This window comes from Microcebus murinus, chromosome 29 (assembly GCF_040939455.1).
Source record: "Microcebus murinus isolate Inina chromosome 29, M.murinus_Inina_mat1.0, whole genome shotgun sequence".
Classification (NCBI taxonomy): domain Eukaryota; kingdom Metazoa; phylum Chordata; class Mammalia; order Primates; family Cheirogaleidae; genus Microcebus; species Microcebus murinus.
In genome coordinates, this window is record NC_134132.1 from 4,515,725 (window position 1) to 4,540,184 (window position 24,460).

The 24,460-nt window shown below is 35.0% G+C and overlaps 1 protein-coding gene across 2 annotated transcripts in view; it reads left to right on the forward strand.

Moving 5' to 3' along the window:
* The window catches only part of STPG2 (sperm tail PG-rich repeat containing 2), a 349,955-nt gene extending 326,548 nt beyond the window's left edge, over positions 1–23,407 (forward strand). For both annotated transcript variants that reach the window (XM_075998692.1, XM_012763612.3), the window contains 2 exons: positions 12,053–12,201; positions 21,978–23,407. In XM_075998692.1, coding sequence (XP_075854807.1) covers positions 12,053–12,201; position 21,978 — 150 coding nt within the window. In that variant the 3' untranslated portion in view covers positions 21,979–23,407. The remainder of the gene's footprint in view (positions 1–12,052; positions 12,202–21,977) is intronic.
* Positions 23,408–24,460: the final 1,053 nt, after the last annotated feature.

The following is a 24,460-nucleotide window of genomic DNA, read 5'->3' on the forward strand; positions in this document are numbered from 1 at the left end:
AGAGAGAGAGAAAGAGAGAGAGACACTGAGAGAATGACAACCAAATGAAATGTTGGAGAGATGTGGAGAAAAATGAAACTCTTTTGGTCTGATATACTTGGGTAAACTACCTAGTAGATTTTGTAAAGCTAAATGTATAGATAATTTATGACCTGGAAGTTACTCTTCTAGGTAAATAATCAAATGAAATGTATATATACATGCACCAAAAGCCTGTACAATGATGTATAGAAGCACTATCTTTAATAGATAGCATTGGAAACAACTCATAAATGGTCATCAGAAGTAGGGTGGATAAAATACATTGTGGTGTATTTATAAACTAGAACACAAAAGAGAACTGAGAATGAATGTTATGTTACACAAAACAGCATGGATCCATATCACAAGCATAAAGTTGAATGAATGAAGCCACACACAAAAATAAATGCTCTATATGATTCCATTTATGTAAAGTTCAAAGCCAGGCAAAACTCATCTAATAATGGTGTCAGAAATTAAGATACTTGAGATCTTGTGGAGCCCATGTGGGGAGTTGTAAGTGGGTGGGAGCCCTCCAGAGCACTGGTAATGTTTTGTTTCTAAACTTGAGTACTGGTTACCCAGCAGTCTCTGCTTTCTGAAAAGTCATTAAATTATTTTTATTTGTGCACTTTTCTATATGAGTGTTATGCTTTTAGTCCAGATATACTTACATAAATGTATGAAGAATAGTTGAAGAAGGTCAAACATGTCTAAAAACAGTTCCATGAAAACGAAATAAAGAAAATAGAGGAGAGATACACAAAATAATCTTAGCTGATAATTTTCTACAAATAAATGAAGAACTGAAATCCTCAGAATTAAAAAAAAAATCTTTCAGGTGTTAATGTTAGACATAGTTTTAAGTACTGTGGAACTAAATACACAAAAACAGCTTCTGGTAACCTAGATAAAAAAGTAAAGCAAGATACAAAATAAAATATATAATATAACATTGTAAGTTAGTAATGAGTAGAAGAAGAAAGCAGAGAAAGAGGCTATCCATCATATGTTGAGTTTGGTGAACAATGTTAAATTCTTAAATGGGGATCCCGAGGAAAGCCTCACTGAATGCAGAGACAGAATATAGGAATACAGCAGCAGGTAAATGGGTAGATGTGGTGCTGGAGATTTATAGAAAAGGAGAAAGTAGAACTTCTTTCTACAAATACCATAGCCAATTCTCTATAGTTAAATCATAATTCAGTTACAAATAACCTGATTGTGAGGTATATGCCATGGTTTTATAAGAACTATGTAGAACTTTTAGCACTTGAAGCATAATATTGCTTCCACTATCATTCTCTTATTATTTAAAAGAGTGAAATAGAGGAATATATATAACAAGACTGAGAGAGGAGTAATAGAAAGAACATGCTTCTCTTCAGTACTTGTGAGGGTGTCAGATGGAGTGCACAAAAATATATTCTATGATTAGCAGGACCCAACCAGTCCATTAATATAGATTTTACACAACTCTAGGTGAAAAATAAATCTGAATCCATCTAATATCAAAGCTGACTTTATTAAAAAGAGGCATCCTTTGAATTACATGGTAACCAGATTGAGTAGCTCTGCAGTCCCCAACCCCTGGGCTGAGGACCAGTACCAGTCCATGGCCTGTTAGGAGCCAGGCCACACAGCAGGAGATGAGTGGCGGGAAAGCCAAGCTTCATTTATATTTACAGCTGCTCCCCATCCCTCGCATCACTGCCTGAGCTCTGCCTCCTGTCAGATCTGCCGCAGCAATAGATTCTTGTAGGAGCTTCAACCCTACTGTGAACTGCGCATGTGAGGGACCTAGGTTGTGCTCCTTATGAGAATGTAATGCCTGATGATCTGGGGTGGAGCTGAGGTGGTGATGCTAGCGCCGGGGAGCAGCTGCAAATACAGATAGATCATCATTAGCAGAGTGGTTTGCACAATAAATGTAATATATTTGAATCATCCTGAACCCTCCCAACCCCCCTCACCCCCATCCGGGAAAAAATTGTCTTCTGTGAAAGCAGTCCTTGGTGTCAAAAAGGCTGAGGACTGCTGGAGTAAAGGACTTCTGTTTCCAAGGGAAGATGAACTATAACCAGAATATTAGCTAAAGGGCAGTTGAACTCTTGAAGTCTTAGAGAAGAGACTTCATGTTTTGAATTTAAATTTTGTTTCAACATTTATTTTGAAATAATGCAAATTTTGAAAACCAGTTGTTAATGTATTTTATCATTTGCATTCTTCCTTTCTATCTCTGCATGCATCTCTCTCACATTCTTATTCTCATATACAGATACATACATATACTTTATTATTGTTGTGAAATATATTCCTGAGAAATTATATATTTTGTAACCATTTGAATCTACTGGATATCATAATGTTTCACCTTCAAATACTTCAGCATGTATCTCCTAACAAGGTATTCTTTTATGTAACCATAAAACAATGATCAAAATCAGTAAATTTCAGCTTAGCTTCAGTATTTGTTCTCTCTTCTAACCTGTGTATGTCTAATTAGTAGTACAAAAGTTAGTAGGTCATTATCCTCTTAGCCTTCTCTAACAGGGAACAACATAATGAATTTTTTTTTTTAATTTCCCATTGTGCTTTGAAAAGTCATTCATCACTGCAGGGAAAAATATATATATAATTGCTACTCTACCAAACATATGAATAAATATGCACTAATAACCCCTGTGACTAAAATGTTTTAAGCAATGTGTTTTATTGCACATAATGGATATATACCATATACTTACAATTTTAGTGAAAGCTATAAACCATAGCAAATTAGAATATATTCATTTTAGCTTTTATTTAATTATGATTTTGAGAAAGAAAACATATAGCTTTTAGCATTGTATTGATTTTATTACCTCAATTGTAATTCATATTTCAAACACACTCATCATAATTTCAGTGAAATGGAATACATGAATCGGTCTTTAGTTTAGATTAATTTTAAATCAATTTTGCAAAGCATAGAACACAGAATACAAAATGTTTAAGTGGACATTAAGCTACTCTTTGCTGCGGACAAGTACTTTGAAATATTTTTGTATTCTGAAAGTTACAATCTGAACATGGTTTCAATGAAGATCAAATACAGTTAGGCCCCATCTCATATTTATTCCTATCTTCAGGTGGAAAATGCTTTGAATACAAAATAACTGTTTTCATCTCTCTAGTAAGGATGCCAGTCTTTTTACTTCTTCCATTTGCATTTGATTTAAGAGGAAGCAAGCTGTTAATTAGAAAATGTTTTTGCATAGTTAAGAACTTCTGATTATGTGCTGTCGTCCATATCACTTCATTTTTTTAACCTACCAGTACAGTGACTGTTAGAGTTTAGTTCTTTGGTCACTGCCACCTCTTCATTATTTAAGCCATTAAATTCTGCTTCTCTGTAGGTTCCCATTAACAACACCCCATTCCTCAAATGCCCTGTGTAAGGATAGGATATTCATATGTGGGCTGAGACAGATTTCTCATGCGGTGATTAGGATATACAGAAATAAAAATTTATTTATTTTTCCAAGAAAGAATGAAAGCGAGAGATAGAGAGAGAGCAAAAGAGAGAAAGTAGCCGTGGCACACAGGAAGGAGTGAAAATGCCAGGCAGTTGAGGGAAAGTTGCTTGGTGCTTTTAAAGGGTAAAAATGTTTTTATTTTTATTTTTTTCTGCTTCAGCAGACTGATAACAGAAGTGGCGGCAAAGTTGTTGCAGGTGATCTTTATTTTCACTTTTTTTTTCTGTGAGGTCGGCTTATCTGAGTCCTTGGAATCTGTAGCGGGGCTTTTGCACTCCTACTTAGGGATCTTTAAGGCTATGGAAACGAAACTCTTAATGATAACAAGTTAGGCCACAGGTGTTTTAATTAATCAAAGACTAGTTGGGTTGTGAGTTTTTTCTTCAAAGGGGCAATTATGCGTTGTGAGTTTATTTCCCTTACTTTCTGTTTGATAGCTTATTTTCCTCTATTAGATAGGTTGTTAATAAGACCACCATTCACCCTATAGATTTAAGATTTCCTGTTTTAGGTCCCAGCTTTTTAGTCTTTTCCAGACCCAACCGGTCCCTTCCTATACTTGCTTATCATTCTCCTTCCACATTTTTTGCAATAATAGTGATTTTCACCATTTATTTATGTTGCAAACTGTTAAAAGACAAACTTAGGCACATTAAAATTTTAAAGAGATTTGAACAAATAGTAACTCATGAATCAGGCAATACCAGATGACAGACAATTCAGGACTCTACCAAGGGGGAGTGAGGGGAACTCTTGCATAAGGCGTTCATGAAAGCAAGACCAAGAAAGTGTTGGATTGGTTAAATTGGAAAGTCTCTAGTTAGAGGTTAGTTGGTGGTTTGTGAGTGGCTAAGCTTTAGTCTCGTTTTATTGCTTACACTGAGTTGGGCTTTGGTGTGTTTGCGCAGGAACACAAGGCACTGGAGCCACTTAGCATAATGGCCTCCTAATTATTATTTTGTTAACAATACCATCCTCAGTTTCTTTTAAGTTTGTGTTTTCAGTGATAATAATATGTAGATGCATTCTTAACAAATTTACCACAAATGATTTATTTTTTATTCAACCTATATTAAATAATATGAAATTACATGACAAACAATTGTGCAATAGGATAAATTAATCATGTTTGGCAATTTTGATGAAAACATGTAGGACAGGATAACATTTTGCTTTGATGAAAATTGTTTCTATTCAATAATTTTCCTGTCAAATGCCATACCATTGCATCTCTAATCATTATATTTCATTAAATCATTTAATTTATAGAAGGGCAACCTCATGGTTATTATTTTTAAGTTACTTATCTGTTATTTCAGATGAATTTAAAAATCACTCCACATATTTTAATAGATTATTTTTAGAGCAGTTTTATGCTTGCAACAAATTGAGTAGAAAATATAGAGTTCCAAAATACTCCTGCCTCCCACCTCAGCTTCCTCTACTATCAACATCTCTCACCAGAGTGGTACATTTGTTACAATGAATGAACCTACATGGACACATCATTATCACCCAAAGTTTATAGGTTACGTTAGGGTTTAGTTTTGGTGTTGCACGTTCTATAGGTTTTGACAAATGCATAATGACATGTGTCCACCATTATAGTATCATGCAGAATAGTTTTACTGTTCTAAAAATCCTCTGAGCTCCACCTATTTATCCCTCCCTTCCCACTAAACCATGGCAACGATTGATCTTTTGATTATCTCCATACTTTTACCTTTTCCAAAGTGTCATAAAGTTGGGAACATACAGTATGCAGCCTTTTCAGATTGGCTTCTTTCATACAGTATTATGCACTTAAATTTCCTCAATGTCTTCATGCTTGATAGTTTATTTTCTTTTATTGTAGAATAATACTTCATTATCTAGATGTACCAGAGTTTTTTTTAATTCACCAACTGAAGGACATGAGTGCTTTCAAGTTTTGCAATTATGAACAAGACAGCTATAAATATTCATGCAAAGGTTTTGTGTAGACATCAGTTTTTAGTTCATTTGGATAAATACCAAGGAGTACAACTGCTGGGTTTTATGGTAAAAGTATGTTTTGTTTTGTAAAAAAAACTGCCAAGCTGTTTTCCAAAGTGATTGCACCATTTTGCATTTCCACCAATAATGAATGATTGTTCCTTTTGCTTCACGTGCACATGGTAGCATTTGGTATTATCAGTGTTTTGGATTTTGATCATTCTAATGAGTGTGTAGTGCTATTTCATTGTTTTAATTTGCAATTTCCTAGTAACATATGATGTGGAACATACTTTCATGTGCTCATTTGCCATTGTATATCTTCTTTGGCAAAGTATCTGTTCAGGTATTTTACTCATTTTTTAAATGGATTTTTTGTAAGAGTTCCCTGTATATTTTGTATAACACTCCTTTATCAGATATGTCTTTGGCAAAGTTTTCCCCAAGTCTGTAGCTTGTCTTCTTATTTTCTTGACAGTGTCTTTTGCAGAATAATTTTTCATTTTAGTGCAGTACGGTTCATTAATTTTTTCTTTTATGGATCATTCCTGTGTTGTTGTCTCTAAAACGTTATCACCAGACTCAAAGTCATCTAGATTTTCTCTTGTGTTGTTTCCTAGGATTTTTATGGTTTTGCATTTTACATTTTTAGGCCTGTGATTCATTTTGAGTTAATTTTTGTGAAGGGTGTAAGGTCTGTGTCTAGATTGTTTTGCATGTTGATGTCTAATTCTTCCACCACCATTTGTTGAAAAGGTTATCTTTGCTCCATTGTATTGCTTTTGCTCTTTTGTCAAAGATCAGTTGACTATACTTGTCTAGGTCTATTTCTGGACTCTCTATTCTGTTTCACTGATCTCTTTTTCTCTTCTTTCAACAACACTGTACTGTGTTGATTACTGTAGCTTTATAGCAAGTCTTAAGTCCTATAATATACATATTTTGTGATAGTAAACAATAAGTATGTTTTGGAATCAAATACACTAACTTTATAAAATGACTGTGGCAGCATTCTATTGTTGTCTATATTGGGAATAATTTCTATAACATTATTAGCAATTCTTTCTAGAAAGTTTGAAAGACTTCACTGGCTTTTCAATTTTATAAAATAATATAATAAATATCTCAGATACCTCTTTGTACAGAATCAGGATAATTTTCTAAAACATAATCCTAGACCTGATATCCACTTGTATTTTCTTTCATTTATTCTAATGACTCATTTTTTTAAACATTTAAATTTGCATGGACCCATAATGTAAAGAAGTAATATAATAGTCATTTGGTTTTTACAAATGTAAAACTGATTATTCCAGTAGCAGCAACTTTTGAATACATCCTTTTTCTGTTGATTGAAATGCCGATTTTATCATATGCTACATACCTATTTTTATTTTAAGCCTAGAAATCCAATCTACTTTTCTATTGAATTTATCACCAGTTTGGGGGTTTGAGCCACATTGTTTTAAATATCATAGTTCTGCATAACTTTATAATATATAGTACCTTCTCAGCTCCCCCTAAATCTTTCTAAGATGGATCTTCAGTGTCAGACCCCTTCAGATCCAGGAGCCTTTGGGGAAGGGTTCAGAGAGAACTGGTGCACTGAGTAGACAGAGGAAGAGTTTCATTCCTCTCCTCTGCTCCAGCCTACTTCTACTCCCCTGGTGCCAAAATTCAGACATCCTAGTATCTCGTTTTATTCTAGTTCCTATGTCAGAAACAAAGTTGACTATGTTCATTTCTAAGTTTGTGCCTAGTGCTATCCCAGGATTGAAACTTGGAACCTCTCAATACTAGATTGAATCCAGTATTTGACTCTATGTGATATTACACTACTTCCTCATTTCTAGAGAATGACAAACTTTCAACTTCCTGAAGCCAATATTTTTTCTTGGAAGTTGGTTGGGGATGGGAAATAGAAGGCCTGAATTAGCTTTCTCACCCTCCCTTCAGTCCATTGCTATTCTTATTATATCTAGCAGGCATTCTTTGAAAATTTTAACAGATTAGTGTCCTATCCCTAGTTGTCAACATTAACACATGAATTTCCCTAATTATATATTTCCTTGATTATTTCCATGGGAATTTGAGTAGGATGAATACTTATGCCAGTAACAAAGAAAAACAAAAAGATATAAGATGGAGATTTCCTTAATTACATTTTATTTAATTCATTATACACACACACACACACACACACACACACCTGTGCTATAATCCTCTCCAACTGTCACAATGGAAGATCACCCTTGTTTCCTAATGCCAATATCTGCAGGTACTAGTATCTCCAGGTCTTATCCCCTTCTGTGTTTTCTGGAGCATTTCTCTGTTACTCCCTTCCACTCTCAACTACAGGGGTGATTTCCATTGTCTTTTAAATAGTTTCAAATCTCTTTTGTTAACAAAATAAAAATAAAACTATAAACAAATGTTTTCCAGACCCTTCATTTACCTCTGGCTATTTCATATTTTTTGAAACTAAACTTTTTTGACAAGAAGTTCATTCTCCTGTTCTTATTTCTCCTCTTCTCAATTTCCTCCAATCTGGGTTATGTTCACTTTTGTTTTACCTCAGCTAAATTAAGTAACATACACCATTTCTCTTAATATAATGGGCATATTTCAGTCCACTTCCTAATTCACTTCTCAGCAGTGTTAAAATCATGAAACCAACCAGATACTTTCTCTTCTCTTGGCTTCTCTAACACACCACCTCTGACATTCTAATATCTTTTATAGGCTCCTTCCTCATACCAGGCCATGAATTTGAGAGTTCCTAAATTCTTGACTCTGGGTCCTTCTCTCATACTTTATCCCTCAGTAACCTATTTGTAGATAACCTGTACATTTTCATCTTTAATCTATACTTCCCCTCCAAGTGTCAGACTACAGGGTCTTCTCTGCTTTCAGAAGATAATTATAATCTGAAAATCTCCTTGCTGAGTAATTATTATTTTAAAAAAAAACAAATGAAAAGAAATAATTCCTATAAAAATTAGTGGTACACAATTATTTCCATAGTTAGATAAATATATATAAGATATTCAATGTTTGCATAATAAAAACATTAATTCAAAATATAATAATAAATGATATTTTCAAAAAGCAAGTCATCTTCAGAAAATCATCTATCACTCTCTTTTTAACAAACTTTAATGGCCTCTTACTACTTTTATAATAAAGACCAAAATCCTGAACATGGCCTACTTACCTCTACAACTTCATGCATCACGATGCCTCCATCGCTCTATACCGCTCCAGGCAAGCTAGTCTTCTTTCCTCTATTAAAACATACCACAGAGTCTTTGCTTATGTTGATCTCTAAGCCTGGACTATGTCTCTGCATCCTCTTCCCTACTATTGCCTAATTAAATTCTGTCCTTACTTCAAATTTCAGTTCAACTATCTCTTCCTTAATGAAACCTCTGATCTCTTTCACTTGGTCAAACCCTCCTATATTGTTCTTATGTACTTCTTCTTGAGATACTTATGACAGTTTGATTTTATATTTATTTTATGAATTATCCCATTATTGTTAGTAGATTCCATGAGAACTGGGATTTTGTTCTTTAGTCTGACAATTTTATTATTAGACCCTAGTACAGTGTCTGGTACATAGTAGTCAATTGATAGTCACTCATATACTAAATAAAAGAAAGGGGAAATAAATGGAAGTTCCCCAGTTTTCCTTCTTTAAGTCATGAAACAGTTTGGATTCTGAATAAAGCTTGGGAGTAATTCTATGAATGTTGACTTGTTGTTCTTTTGTATTATTTTCTAAATGATTGTATTTATGTGTATATTTCTTTTTTTTTCCATTATCATGATTATTTATTTAGAATACATTTCTTTTTTTTTCTTTCTTTTTTTTTTATTTATTTCATCATATTATGGAGGTACAAATATTGTTAGGGTTACAAATATTGCCCCTGCCCCTCTTCCCTCCCCCCGATGTGTCCAATCCCCTGGTGGTGTGCATCACACACGTTATGGAAGCATACACCCTTTACTCCTCCCCCCTACTGCCTGCCCACCACCTGATAAAAAGTTTTGTTTTGTTTTGTTTTTTGAAATTTTGGTTACATTGTATATCTTTGCCTCTATTCTATAGATTTTTGAACGATTTTCTCCTCCAAACTTTATTTACTTCCAATTTTATTTTATTTTTTCTGAAAGATATTTGTTCATATCATGAGTAAATATTAGAGCTCTTTCATTTTCTATATTTTCAAAGTAATGCTATTTTCCTTTAGTCTTCATCATATTCATTGGAATTGTATAGATATGTTTTTGGGTGCCCATGATTTTAAAAGAGGATATCTATACAAAACTGATATTTTCTAACAGCAGGGCATGTGGACTTCCCTGGATGTACTCTCTATCTCCCTGATCATGGAAATAATATTCCTTTTAATTTTATCCTAAGGGTATGCTGGAGTAATCTACCCCAGTGAACTTTCAGTGTTTTCGCATACTTGTGGACTGAGGGCTAATTCCACCTACCCTGTTTACAACTTCTCTAACTATAAGAATGAAAATTTATTTTTAAGACATTTTATGCAAATATTTACTCTTTGGGGAACACTACACAAGGTGATAATGATAATGATAATAATTGACACACAATGCCAAGTTTGATATGCATTGTACATATTAACTCATTTAATACTCAAAACAAAACTATAAGATAGGAATTAGTTTATCATCCTCAGTTTTCAAATGTAAAACCCAAAGCACAAAGAGGTTATGTAAGTTACTAAGAGCACACAGAAGGCAAATAGCAGGGATGGAGTTACAACCAATGAAAAGTCTATGCTTTAAACCACTAAGCTATATTGCCTTTCAGGAAAAAGGATGACTTTACATATGTTAATTCAATTATTATACCCAGAAAAAATATATAAGGTAGATAGCATTGACTCCATTTGAAAAATGAAGAAACCAAAATTTAGAAAGGGGAGGTAACACTTCAAAGGCTACAGACATTGGAAGTGTTCAAGTCCAAATTTGCACTTAGATCTGTAAATTATCCTTCTACATGAAGATGACTTTAAACCTATAACTCTCATGCTTTTACATGCAGAAATACAATGGAAAACTATAAATCTAAGAATGCAGTATTCTCATGGTGTTCTCAGTAACTACTCATCTCAGTTCCTAACTTCTTCATATATCCTATTATATGATGTTCTCAGGGAAGGGAGTGTGAAAGAAAGAGAGATGGTGATAGGGCTATGTTATGACTGGTACCTGTCATATAGGAGGCACTCAAATGCATAGTTATTGACTGAATATTCCATTAAATTTGTTTTTTAATCATCTTCTTTTGGCAAGAAATTTAGCAAACATTTCTCACAGCAATTGAAATTAGAGTCCATTTTATTTTATTTTTCCAGCATATTATGGGGATACAATGTTACTGTATATTTCCCTTGCCCCCCTCCCCCCCTCAAGTCAAAGCTTCAAGCATGTCCGTTCCCCAGTTGGTGCGCATCACACTCATTATGTATGTATATACCCTTTGCCTCCCCCCCAACCTGCCTGACACCCAATAGATGTTATTCATATATGTCCATGTATGTGTCGATCAGTTAATACCAATTTGCTGGTGAGTACATGTGGTGCTTATTTTTCCATTCTTGGGATACTTTGCTTAATAGAATGGGTTCTAGCTCTATCCAGGGATATACAAGAGGTGCTATATCACCATTGTTTCGTATAGATGAATAGTACTCCATGGTATACATATGCCAGATGCGGTGGTGTGCGCCTGTAGTCCCAGCTACTCGAGAAGCTGAGGCAGGAGGATCGATTGAGTCCAGGAGTTCTGGACTGTAATGCGCTATGCTGATCGGGCGTCCACACTAAGTTTGGCATCAATATGGAGACCTCCCGGGAGCCAGGGACCACCAGGTTGCCTAAGGAGGGGTGAACCGGCCCAGGTCGGAATAGAGTCCATTTTTTTAAATTTTATTTTTTGGAGGTTTTTCAAATTTTTATCTCTCTATTTTTGTCTCAATGTTATGTTGTTCAATGGTGAGTGTAAATGGGCTTTATTTTGTCACTGCATGTTCATAGAACTAAAATAGTCTTGGGCAGATGATATGCATTTAATAAATATTTGCTGAAAGTTAAATGTTGAGAGCAGGCACATCTGGAAAGTAAATATCTGCCTTCATTGGAAGCAAAATTTATCTTAAGAATAAAAATTACAATATTAGTATATGCAAAAATGTACATATTTCTCTTTTAAAAAGTTATAGGTTTCATGAAATATTTTGGTCCCTCAAATATGTATGGCTTTTGGCAAAAATATTAAACATGCTTTAGTTGAGCTCATGACTTACAACATTTTTATATTTTAAAGTAAATTTATAGATTTTAAACATAAGATTCGAAACATGTAAGATATTAATGAATGATGTTAGTAAGTTAATTTCATTAATGAGTTCATTACTGATTAATGTGAAATAATTTTTCAAACCTTATGAATGACATAATTAAAATATGCTGTTTATTTGTTTGAATCTCCACAGCTCAGTCCCTTTTTAAGACATTCTGTTCTGAAGAGAACATACAATGTAACTCTACCAAATTCCATCTTGATTAAGAGAGAAAACACTCCTACCATAGAACAAAAATTCAAACAAAAACGCCCGGGAGGCAAAATAGAATCTTCTAAATGGTGAGTGTGCCTGTTCTCACTGAATTGTATTAGTACTATATTTTTTCAATTTATAAATTAACTGTCATACACAATCCCTTTGTTAGATAATTTTTTCTGTCCTCAAAGCAATATATTTGCATCCTTCTCCTAGAGATTGCTTATATATATAGCCCCAAGGAGTAATTAGCAGATTATAGTAGAGGACAATCTTTGTGCTTCTAGAAATAAGTACTAATATGGTCAAGAATAGCCATTACATTACCTTTCCATTTTTATGAAGTCTGTTTTAATTTGCCTTTAATACCAAGGTAGAAGAGTTACTTTAATGAGGTGGACAGCCTTTTGGTTAATATATCTTTTTTAATGCAAAGAAATAAAAAACAATATGCCTTAGTTATTACCGAATTATATCTCATTGCAGCATTTAGCATTTTTTTGGCCAAATTGTAAAATCAAGCAAGTTTGGATTAAGAATACATATTCTAATGAATGGAATAGAACAGAAATCTCAGATATTAAACCATCCACATACAGCCAACTGATCTTTGACAAAGTAGACAGCAACATACACTGGGCAAAAGAAGCCTTATTCAATAAATGGTGCTGGGAAAATGGGATAGTCACATGCAGAAGAATGAAATAGGATCCATATCTTTCACCACTTACAAAAATTGATTCAAGATGGATAAAGGACTTAAACGTAATTCATGAAACCATAAGAATGCTAGAACGAAATGTTTGAAAAGCTCTTTTAGATATCAGGTTAGGCAAAGAATTTACGAAGAAGACCCCAATGGCAATGACAGCAACAACAAAAATAAAAAAATAAATGGGATTGGATTAAATTAAAAAGCTTCTGTACAGCCAAGGAAATAATTAACTGAATAAATAGACAACCTACAGAATGGGAGAAAATATTCCCAAGCTATACATCCAATAAAGGACTAATAACCAGAATCTACAAAGAACTCAAGCAAATCAGCAGGAAAAAATCAAACAAACCCATTAAAAAGTGGGCAAAAGAGGCAGCCAATATGGCCAACTAGAGATAGCTTATTGGACTGTCTTGGCAGAAGAGTGGAGAGTTGGACTGAGGAGAGTACAGAACAATTACTGCTCAGATGTGGACCATGGGTAGAGACAGCAGGGGAGTCTGGGGACACCATCAAGAGGTGTTGGGAAGCTGAGAGAGAAAAGGATAGAAAAGAGAGATCAGCGGCATAAACCAAATTCAGGGAGGCCCGGAGCCCAGTGAAAGAGTAAGAGATGCTTCCCTCACTCACCTGGGTGCCTGAGGCCAGCAGCAGGACACAGGGCTCTCATCCCACAGGGGAGAGCCACGAGGAATCACAGAGCCAGCATTCCTGCTTCTGATGCCTCCTCCTCTGCATCCCCTCCATTCCTGGCATCCCAGAATGTAATTTTGGCTGAAGCTGTCATGTAGCTGCCTCCTTCCTCCTCATAGCAACCACAGAAGTGCTCCACACTTATAGGCTTGTCTCCCCACAATGTGGACACATTCCTAGAGGAAGGTGCCTCAGACAGTGAAGCTGCAACGGTGGAGGCTGGGAAAGGTGGACAGGACTGAGGGACCCTGGACATGAGAGCAGTGCAGGGAGACTGCAGCCCCTCCTCCCATCATAGAAGCCTCTGGTGTGCTCTGTGCTGAGAGAAATTCTTTTCAGCACCTGGGGGTGCATTCCCTCTCAAGCTGGCGGGACAGCTGTACTTTGTGATCTTCCTGCACACAGGTGTTTGGCACATTCACCCACTGGTGACTCAAACAGGTGGCCAAACCTGGTGCTCCCTGAGTCATGGGAGTAGAGAAGGGAGACATAGGGGAGAGGTCACAGTTCCAGGCTCAGGTGGCAAGAGAGGCTTCATAGCCATACTCAATGGGAGGGTGGGGAGAAGCACAAGGGTGGGACAGAGGGCTGTGAGCATACCTCATCCCCATTCCTTGCTGGAGAATAACCATAGTGGAGAAGGCTGCAACACTGGGTCTGAATTAGCATAGCCCCTGGTTCCCATGGCAACTGAATGCCTCAGACACCCAGGCTGAGTGGGAGAAATGGCCCTTCCCACCACTCACTTCAATAGGGATTGCAGCTTGATCCAAGAGACTCACATGAGCTACCACTACTCCCCCAGTGGGAGCACGACACTGACAGAGACCTCTGTGGCCAGAAAGGCCTATCTCCATTGCTTTGGGGTCTAGTGGTGGAAAAGGGGTGGACAATAAGAGATTTTCCTACCCTCCAGCTTCAGTGGAGATTCATGCCAGTAGGTCAAACACACAAACTGTGGGGTAGCTCAAGAGCCAATCTTGGATGAAGAGGGAACATACATGGACTAAACAGAGAGGATAGTGCTGTGGATTTCCAGGGAACAAATAGGGAGGGCACACCTCTACCTCTCAGAGAAACAGGGCTAGTGGACATGGATGGAAAAAGCCTGGCTAGGGACCTTAGCAATCACATGATTAGGCCCCTCCAATTAGGAGCAGCTCCCTGGGCTTGGAGACAGCCCTCAAATCCATATCAGTGGCTCCTCTTAGCATCAGGATAAGCAACCTCTGAGCCATGCTGAGGCTTAACAAAGCTCTTCACTCAGGATCTCACATTCCAGCCACTATCTATCTTGCTTCTCCCCCCATCCCAGGGAAGTAGGGACCAAGCAACCCTCTGAGACCTACAAGGCACCCCCTACAGCTTGGGGCATCATATACCCCACCTGGGGGACCAGAGCCTACCCTAAGCACAATAGATTACCTCAGAAGCTGGCTCCTACACGCAAAATACAAACAATGAAAGTGGGAACAACCCCATAGCTAAACATGGTGCCTTCCAACTCAAGTGATTAGAGAATAATAGATTTGTAGCCACAAGTACAATCCATCAACTTGGAGATTAAGCTGGGGGACCAAACTCACTACACTCCACTGGGAAGAGGTGAAAACAACAGGTCAGAGGTAACCAAAGAGGTTCATCAAACCTGCTAAAACACCCCAAAGGCAACTCTCAGGGCAAGCACGCCTCTCACCAGCATGGTCAGGGAATCAATCTTTGGGGACTCGGAGATAGGACTATGAGCCAGCCGTAGCACCTCCGCTTTCCATCAAGAGTCCAGGTGAGAGAAATCAGCCAAAAACCTTTGAAAAGATAAAAAATCAGAACCAAAGGACACCCCCAAAAGAAATCAGTAGCACCTCACTGATGGATACCAACCTAGATGAAATGGTTAAAATGACAGATGAAAAATTTCAAATATGGATTGTAAGAAAGCTCAGTGAAATACAAGAGAAAACAGAGAGCCAACACAAAGAAGCCACAGAGACAATGCAGGAAATGCATAAAAATTTTTCTAAATAAATTAAAGTATTAAAGAAAGCCCAAACAGAAATTATGGAAATGAAAATTCATTGAAGGAATTACAAAACTCAGTGGAAAGCCTTAAGAATAGGTTAGATTAGGCAGAAGAAAGAATCCCAGAGCTTGCAGATAACACCCATGAGCTAAACAATCAGTTAAAGAGAAAGAACAGAGAAATAGGAGGAATGAGCAAAGCCTACAAAAAAGTGGGATTATCTAAACAGTCCAAACATAAGAATCATACATATCTCTGAGGGTGAAGAAGAAAATAGACAATGGTTGGATAATTTATTTGAGGGGATAATTGAAGAAAATTTTCCTGGCCTAGCTAGAATTCTAGATATTAAGGTAAAGAAGCATACAGGATTCCTGGGTGATTCCTCATGAAAATTCAATCATCACATCACATAGTCATTGGGATGGCCAAAGTAGACACAAAAGAGGTACTCCTACAAGCAGTAAGGTGAAAACAGCAGGTAACCTACAAAAGAAAATGAATCAGACTAACTACAGCCTTCTCAACTGAAACCTTATAATCCAGAGCAGACTAGGGACCCATCCTCAGTTTTCTAAAACAGAATGATGGCCAGCCTAGAATTTTGTATCCTGTAAAACTAAACTAATTATATGAGGGAAAAATAAAGACTTTCTCAGGCAAGCAATTGCCGAGGGAATATGCAAAGACTTCACCTACCCTGCAGGAAGTATTCAGAACTGTATTATAGATCAGTACAATAGATGCCCACAAGTGTAAAATCATTTAAACAGTAAAGTTCAGAAGCTGCATACCACAGTGGCTCAAGAGGTAAAACAAAGCAGTAAGGGTCTACCAAGCAGATGAACAGAAATCCACCCCACTTATTAATTCTTTTGATAAATGTGAATGACTTAGACTCTCCACTGAAGAGACATAGGCTAGCTGAATGGATAAAAAAAAAATATAAGGCAAGTATCTCCTGTCTCCAGGAAATGCATAATCCACAAATACTCACTCAGATCCAAGGAGAAGGGATACAAAACAATATTCTATGTAAATGGAAATCAAAAGGAAGCTGGTATAACCATTCTTATATCAGATAACATAGACTTCAAATCAACAAAAGTAAAGAAAAAGATGGTCACTTTATAATGGTGAAGGGACTAGTTCAACCAGAAGACTTAACAATCCTAAATATTTATGCACCTAGCACAGGAGTGCCCAGAGACATAAAGCAAATCCCACTTGATCTAAACAAAATGATAAACAGCAGCACCATAATAGCTGGGGACTTCAACATCCTACTGACAGAACTGGACAAATCCTCTAAGCAAAAAATTAACAAAGAAACAATGGACATAAACGGAACTCTAGAACAAATTGGCCTAACAGATAATTATAGAACATTCTCCCCCCAAAATGCAGAATATATGTTTTTATCATCACTCATGAAACTTTCTCTAAAATTGATACATCATAGGGAACAAAACAGGTCTCAACAAATTTAAAAAAATAGAAATTATATCATGTGTCTTCTGAGACCACCATGGAATAAAATTAGAAATCAAGTCCAACAGAAACACTCATCTCTACACAAAGTTGTGGAAACTGAACAACCTACTGCTGAACAATTTTGGGGGCAGGGAGGAGATAAAAATTAAAAGTAGAAATCCAAAGATTCTTTCAACTAAGTGATAATGGTTATGAAAAATTTCTGGGATACAACATAAGCAGTAGTGAGAGGAAAACTCATAGCCTTAAATGCTCACATCTGAAAGACAGCAAGATCACAAATCAATAATCTAATGACTCATTTCAAGGAATTGGAAAAGGAAGTGCAAACCAATCCTAAACCCAGTAAAAGAAAAGAAATAACCAAGATCAGAGCAGAAGTAAATGAAATTGAGAATAAAGGAACTATACAGATTAATGAAACAAAAAGTTGGTTCTTTGAAAAGATAAACAAAATCAACACACCTCTTGCTAGATTAACAAGAAGCAGAAAGGAAAGGACTTTAATAAGCTAAATTAGAAATGAAAAAGGAAAAATCACAACTGATATCATGGAAATACAACACATCACCTTTGAATACTATACAAATTCTTATGCTCATAAACTTAAAAATGTAGAGGAAATGAACAAGTTCTTAGAAACACACAACCTCCCTAGGCTCAATCAGGAAGAAATAGAATTTCTGAACAGACCTATTGGTATCAAGCACTGAAATTGAAGTAGCAATAGAAAATCTTCCAACAAGATTTTCCTGGAAATGTCCTGGAACAGACATATTCACACCCAAATTTTACCAAACCTGCAAATAACTGGTACCTATACTGCAGAAATTATTCCATAACATTGAGAAGGAAGAAATCCTTCCCAGCTTATTCTACAAAAGCAATATCACCTTGATACCAGAGCCAGGAAAGGACACAATAAAAAAAAGAAAACTACACACCTAGAACCCTTATGAATACAGATGCAAAAATTTTCAATAAAATCTTGCAAACTGAATTCAACTGCACATGAAAAAATAATTCACCATGACCAAGTGGGCTTATTCCAGAGATGCAGGGATGGTTTGACATATACAAATCTACAAATGTAATTCACCACATAAATAGAAGCAAAAAAAAAAAAAAAAAAAGACCATATGATACTCTCAATAGACACAGAAATAGCATTTGACAAAATTCAGCACCATTTTATAAGAATTCTTAACAAAATAGGCATAGATGGGACATACTTCAAAATTATTAAAGCCATATACAACAAACCCATAACCAACATCATACTGAACAGGGAAAAATTGAAAGCATTTCCACTCAGAACTGGAACCAGTCAGGATTGCCCATTATCACAACTTCTTGTCAACATAGTGCTGGAATTCCTAGCCAGAGCAATCAGACAAGAGAAGGAAATCAAGGGTATCCAACTGAGGAAAGAAGAGGTCAAACTATCATTCTTTGCTGCCAGTATGATCTTATATCTAGAAAACCCTAAAGATTCAACCAAGAGACTCTTGGAATTGATTAAATAAATTCAGCAAAATCTCCGGCTCCAAAATTAATGCATACAAATCAGTAGCTTTCATATATGCCAATAACAGTCAAACTGAGAATCAAATCAAAGACATAATACCTTTCACACTAGTAACAAAGAAAATAAAATACCAAGGAATACATTTCACTATGGAGGTGAAAATCCTTTATATGGAGAACTACAAAACATTGAGGAAATAAATTGTAGAGGATATAAACAGATGACAAAACATACCAGGCTCATGGATCAGAAGTATCAACATTGTTAAAATGTCTATACTATCTAAAGTGATTTACAGAATCAGAATCGGAATAAGAACAAACTGGGAGGCATCACTCTACCAGACTTCACGCTATACTACAGGCTATATACTAACCAAAATAGCATGGTACTGGTACCAAAACAGCATGGTACTGGTACCAAAACAGACACAGATCTTGAATCACAAGAGAGAACTCAGATATGAATCCATCCTCATATTGCCAGTCAAAAACCTATACCGGGGAAAAGAATCCCCATTCAATAAATTGTGCTGAGATAATTGGATAGTAACATGTAGAAGCCTGAAACAGAATCTGCACATCTCACCACTCACAAAAATGAATTCACAATGGACAACAGACTTAAAACTAAGGTATGGAACTATCAGAATTATAGAAGAAATGCTGGACAAACTCTTACAGATATTGCTTGTGCAAAGAATTTGTGAAGGATACCCAAAAATCAATCATAGCTATGAAAAAATAAGTAAATGGGACCTGAACAAATTAAAAAGCTTTTGCACAGCCAGGAACATAATCAATAGAGCAAATAGACAACCTACATAATGGGAGAAAATATTTGCATGCTTTATATTCATTAAAGGGCTGATAACCAGAATCTACAAAAAACTCAATCAAATAATCAAAAAAAAAAAAAAAAAAATCAAACAACCCCGTTAAAATGTGGGCAAAAACATGAATAGAAAGTTTCAGAAGAAGATAGACTAATGGCCAACAAACACATGAAAAAATGCTCAAGGTTTCTAATTATCAAGGAAATGCAAATCAAAACCACAATGATATATTACTTAACTCCATTGAGAATGGCTTTTATCAAAAAATTCCCAAACAACACACTCTGGCAAGGATGCAGAGACAAAGGTACACTTGTATACTCTCGGTGGGACTGCAAATTAGTACAACCTCTATGGAGAGTAGTTTGGACATACCCCAAAGAACTAAAAGTAGGCCTACAATTTGATACAGCAATCCCACTTCTAGGTATTTACCCAAAGGAAAAAAAAAGACATTTTATTCAAAAGACACTTGCACTCAAATGTTTATAGCAACACAATTCACAATCACAAAGATGTCGAAACAACCCAAGTGCCCATCAATATGTGAGTGGACTGATAAAATGTCATATATGTGTACCATGGCACACTACTCAGCCATTAAAAAAATGGTGATATATAGTATCTTTTGTAATAACCTCGATGAAACTGGAGACCATTCTTCTTAGTGAAGTGTCACAAGAATGGAAAAACAAACACCACATGTACTCAGTACTAAATTGGAACTAATCTATCAACACTTATGTGCACATATGGAAGTAAAACTCAAGGGAAATCAAGTGTTCTCTTTCCTTTATAATTTGATCTCTTCAAGTCCAACTTTCTTGAACTTGAACTACAAGTTTTGTCTCTAGAAACCCTGAGAAGGCCAAAATCTAAGCTTAGATATCTATTCACTTTGTGGCTGTCTTCTTCGTCCTTTGGCCTTGTGCTATTTAGGAACTGCATATTACTCAAGGGGAATGGAAGGCTCACCTCCGTGTTGTGCCCACCTCACTTTTCTACCAGGTTCCTGGCTTTTCAAGACCTGGGTGTTTGTGCAGTTTTCCATACACTTAAATAGATTTAAACAGAAATAAATTATCTAATTTTTCTCAGTAACGTGGTCTTCAGGAATTTACTCTTTGCCATATCTGAAATTGTTTCTTACAGCAGTTTGTCAAGCTCTTTCCCTTTTTTCTTTCCAACATTTCCTGAAATCCTATGTCTTCAATGAACATTTACAACTAAGAAGGAATATCTCCTAGACATGATGTATCCTGACATATAACTATTCATCATTCTATTAAAAGTGCATATTCTTTTAAAAAATATATTCATTTATTAAACTTACTTGAAGATTTATTTCGAGGATTATTATTGTCACATATAAAATAAAAGAATATATTAAGGTTATAGTTTATTTATTTTTACATGGTATCACACAAAAATAAGTTCTTCAAAAATGCTTTAGTGTTCCAACATGCACACCCACATTCTAAACCTTCTGTGAAATAAGCCTTCATCACCCAAAGCCAGACTAGCCCCTCTTTAAATTTACCATTATGGTTTGATAAAAAGATTTCATTCCATCTTTTCTGTTCATACACCATCCTATCATTACCACCAAAGACCCTCAAAAACCTACCAGATTTGCATTCAGAATTATTCTGCATTTAGTAAATATAGTGTTATTTGGAGGCTGCCTCCTTTAATTAACTTTCATTAAAAATAATTTTATTCCACAATTAGAGAGAAATTTAATGCTTGGCTGAGCTGCTACACTAACTGTAAAACAAAATGTGTGAGTTAACATGTTCAAATGGCTGTTATCAACTCTACTTATGTTTGCGTGAAGGGAGAACAAGGCAAGTAACAGAAGGGTGTTGGATGATTAAAAATGGGGATTCGCCACATGAATAAGAAAAGTATGTCAAATAGTAAGGGTGATGTCACCAGAACAAATTCTCTGAACTTTCCAGGCTTACTTTGGGTCAAGCCATGTATTATTCAACTGTTTCTGATAATAATGGAAATCTAGCATAAAATATTTTTGTCAGATGTGGTCTCACATACATGAAGCTTAGTGAAAAATTGATATTTCACCTAAGATAAGATCATGAAGTGCCTCTTATGTATTACTAATTCATTTTATAACTAATTTTATAATAAAATAGCTTCATTCTCACAATATTCATCAGTGGAAAAATCAGTATATTAACTTATGTTGTCAAAGTTTTAGTTTCTATTACTTTTTTGTTTTGGCAGTTGACACTTCATCTTATTAGATTCACTATTACTATGATATAACATCCAAACAATTGCTCCTATAATATATACTTTATACACTTTTAACTAGTCAAATCTCCTGCAGAGTTATTAGGACAATCTAAAGCCAGGTTTATAACATAACATGAACTACTTGATATAAATGATATTTAGTTAATTTGGTTTTTTAAAAAAAGGACATTTCCTGAATATTTTTTACTTGCAGTAATGTAACTGCAAGAGGAATCTGAAAGACTATTTTGGCTTAGATGGAGAAGTACAATAGAGGTAATACTTACTGAAACAGCTTTTCTTTCTCTGCAGATATATTCCAAAGGTATTATCTATTAATATAAAGGTAAGCTGACAGTTCTCTCATGAAGAAGCACTTCCATTTTGATGATGTCCTCCATCAGCTACTCAAAGAAACATAATTGCTCTTCTAACATCTAGAGATAGAAAAATCTGTTTGTACAAGATGTTTAATCCTCCTTTTCCCTGAAAAAGCAGTATGTATATTCATTTCATTTTTTCTAAACATATACTACTGATGCTTCCATATAAAATATAATACTGAATAAAGACATCTGATGAAAAGCCTTTTTTTTTACTATAGAGTCTCATTCTCTAATCAGAGAATACAATTATTTTCCAAATACTAGGTATGCTGAAACAAAGTAAATGATGTTATTATGTGTATGTGTATCTACTTGACTCATTTTCTTACCCTTCATTTCTCTGAAATGTTAAAAGTAGAGACTAAAAATCATAAAAGGAATATTCAGTATGTTTGACTTTGTATGAATTTATGTGCAAATAGAAGAGCAAGGAAAAAGTGACTAAATTATGGCAATATGCTGAGTTCTTTTCAATAGCCTACATATTGGAGGAAGAGGAATAAACTTAAATATTAAATTCTAAAACTTTTGCGGTTAATTCTCTACTTCTAACATGGTCTTGAAAAACAAATCAGTCAAAGATAAGGATTTATATCAATGGTTCCTAATGTTTGGGGAGGAGCATAGCCCTTTTGGAATTTTGATAAAAGCTATGGAAACTTCATTGATGAAAGTAGATTTATGTAAATAATGTAAATTTAACATAATTTCAAAGGACTCAAGTACTCCGGAAATTTTTCAATGTATTTTGATTTAAGATAACTTAATTGAAAATATCTCCATTAACATACCTACCATTCCTCAAATCTGGAACAATAAAACCCAGAATAAATGGTCAAAAACTATTTGCTCTCTCATTGGATTGGATGAATTGAATTGAATACCCAAAACATCACAGAAGAGGTTGATAGAGCAGAGACTTTGAACTCATGGCCTAGGTATAGAACCCTCAGTAAATTACTTCATCACCTTGTTCTTTGTTATGTGGCTATAAGATGAAGCGGTTGGTGTGCTAGATCAGTAGTTCTCAAACAAAATCATCAAATGAGTTGATAAAATAATGCAACTTTCCAATATCCAACAACTGCCTACTTGGTACGGTCTGTACTCTTGGGTGGTGTTCTGGAACCCAAATTTTCCTCTAGGCATTTATATGATTTAGTTATATCCTCAAGATTTATAATATTTCTTTCAGAAGTTCCCTTTATATATATCATATAAACCATATAAAATATAGTTCTGGTTGCAGAAAATTCAGACAACCGAAAGTATTTGAAGTTGATTAGATATGCTGCAACACCCTTGCATGTATTCTTTAAAAAACAACTTTATAGAATGATTTTATTGTTTTCCACATAATGCTATTCCTGTGTATTGTATAATATATAAATCTGTTCATGAAAGAATAGAAAAATGAAAATGCAGAATGTAGGAGAGAGTTGCCAATCAATTCTTAAGACAATATTTTAATTATTCAACAGAATAATTTTTATGTCTATAATCTTAAGTTATTTCAAAATTTTTTAGACCAGAGCTAGTTGGAAAAACATGTACATAAAGTTTCATATTACTATCATAAGAAAACAATACAAACCTCTTGTCACTTAAAAACAAATAAACAAAGTTGAGAATATAATATGTGAACATTGCATATGAAGCATAATTATTTTGATATTTTTTGGAGCAGAAATACTCTGTCTTCAAAATACTAGCCTTTCTATAATATTAAAAAAATAACTTTGAGAGAACTATAAAAGGGATAAGCAGAAAAATATAAAACAGTAAAATAGAAGAGGCTATATATATACATACATATATATCTTTAGAAAAATGAATAAAATATATAAATATATAAACAAAATCAAACAATATGGGAAACTGAAGAAATTCTGTTATAAACATTTTGAATAAAATGGGTCTTAGAAAATTCATCTTCCTATGAAGCAAACTTACTACAAGAAGCAAGAAATTGTTAGAACATATATGCTTAGAATCTTTGCAAGTTTCAGAAAGATATTTCCTCTATGCAAGAAGAGCAAGCAATTTTGAAGATGAAACAAGTTGAGACAAAGAAAACTCAAGACAGCCAAACTAAAAGTTAAAAAAAACAAACAAACCCAGATAGTCAAACTAAATGCCATGTTATTGATAATAAGGACATTTAACAATTCATAAAATTAAATTGATGGTGTAAAAGTTCAGTTTCAGTAACACAAAATTCACAGAAAAACAGTAAGTAATAAAAATAATGATTAAGTTAGGTTGCTCAGGGGACCCCACGTATACACCAATCGCATTCCTAACCATGTCTGTGTAGATCAGTCCATGGCAATTAATTCTAGGGAAATGAGAAGATTCCCCATTTTTCAAAAGTTTAGAAACAGAGATTTCAGGGAGACAATGATTTAA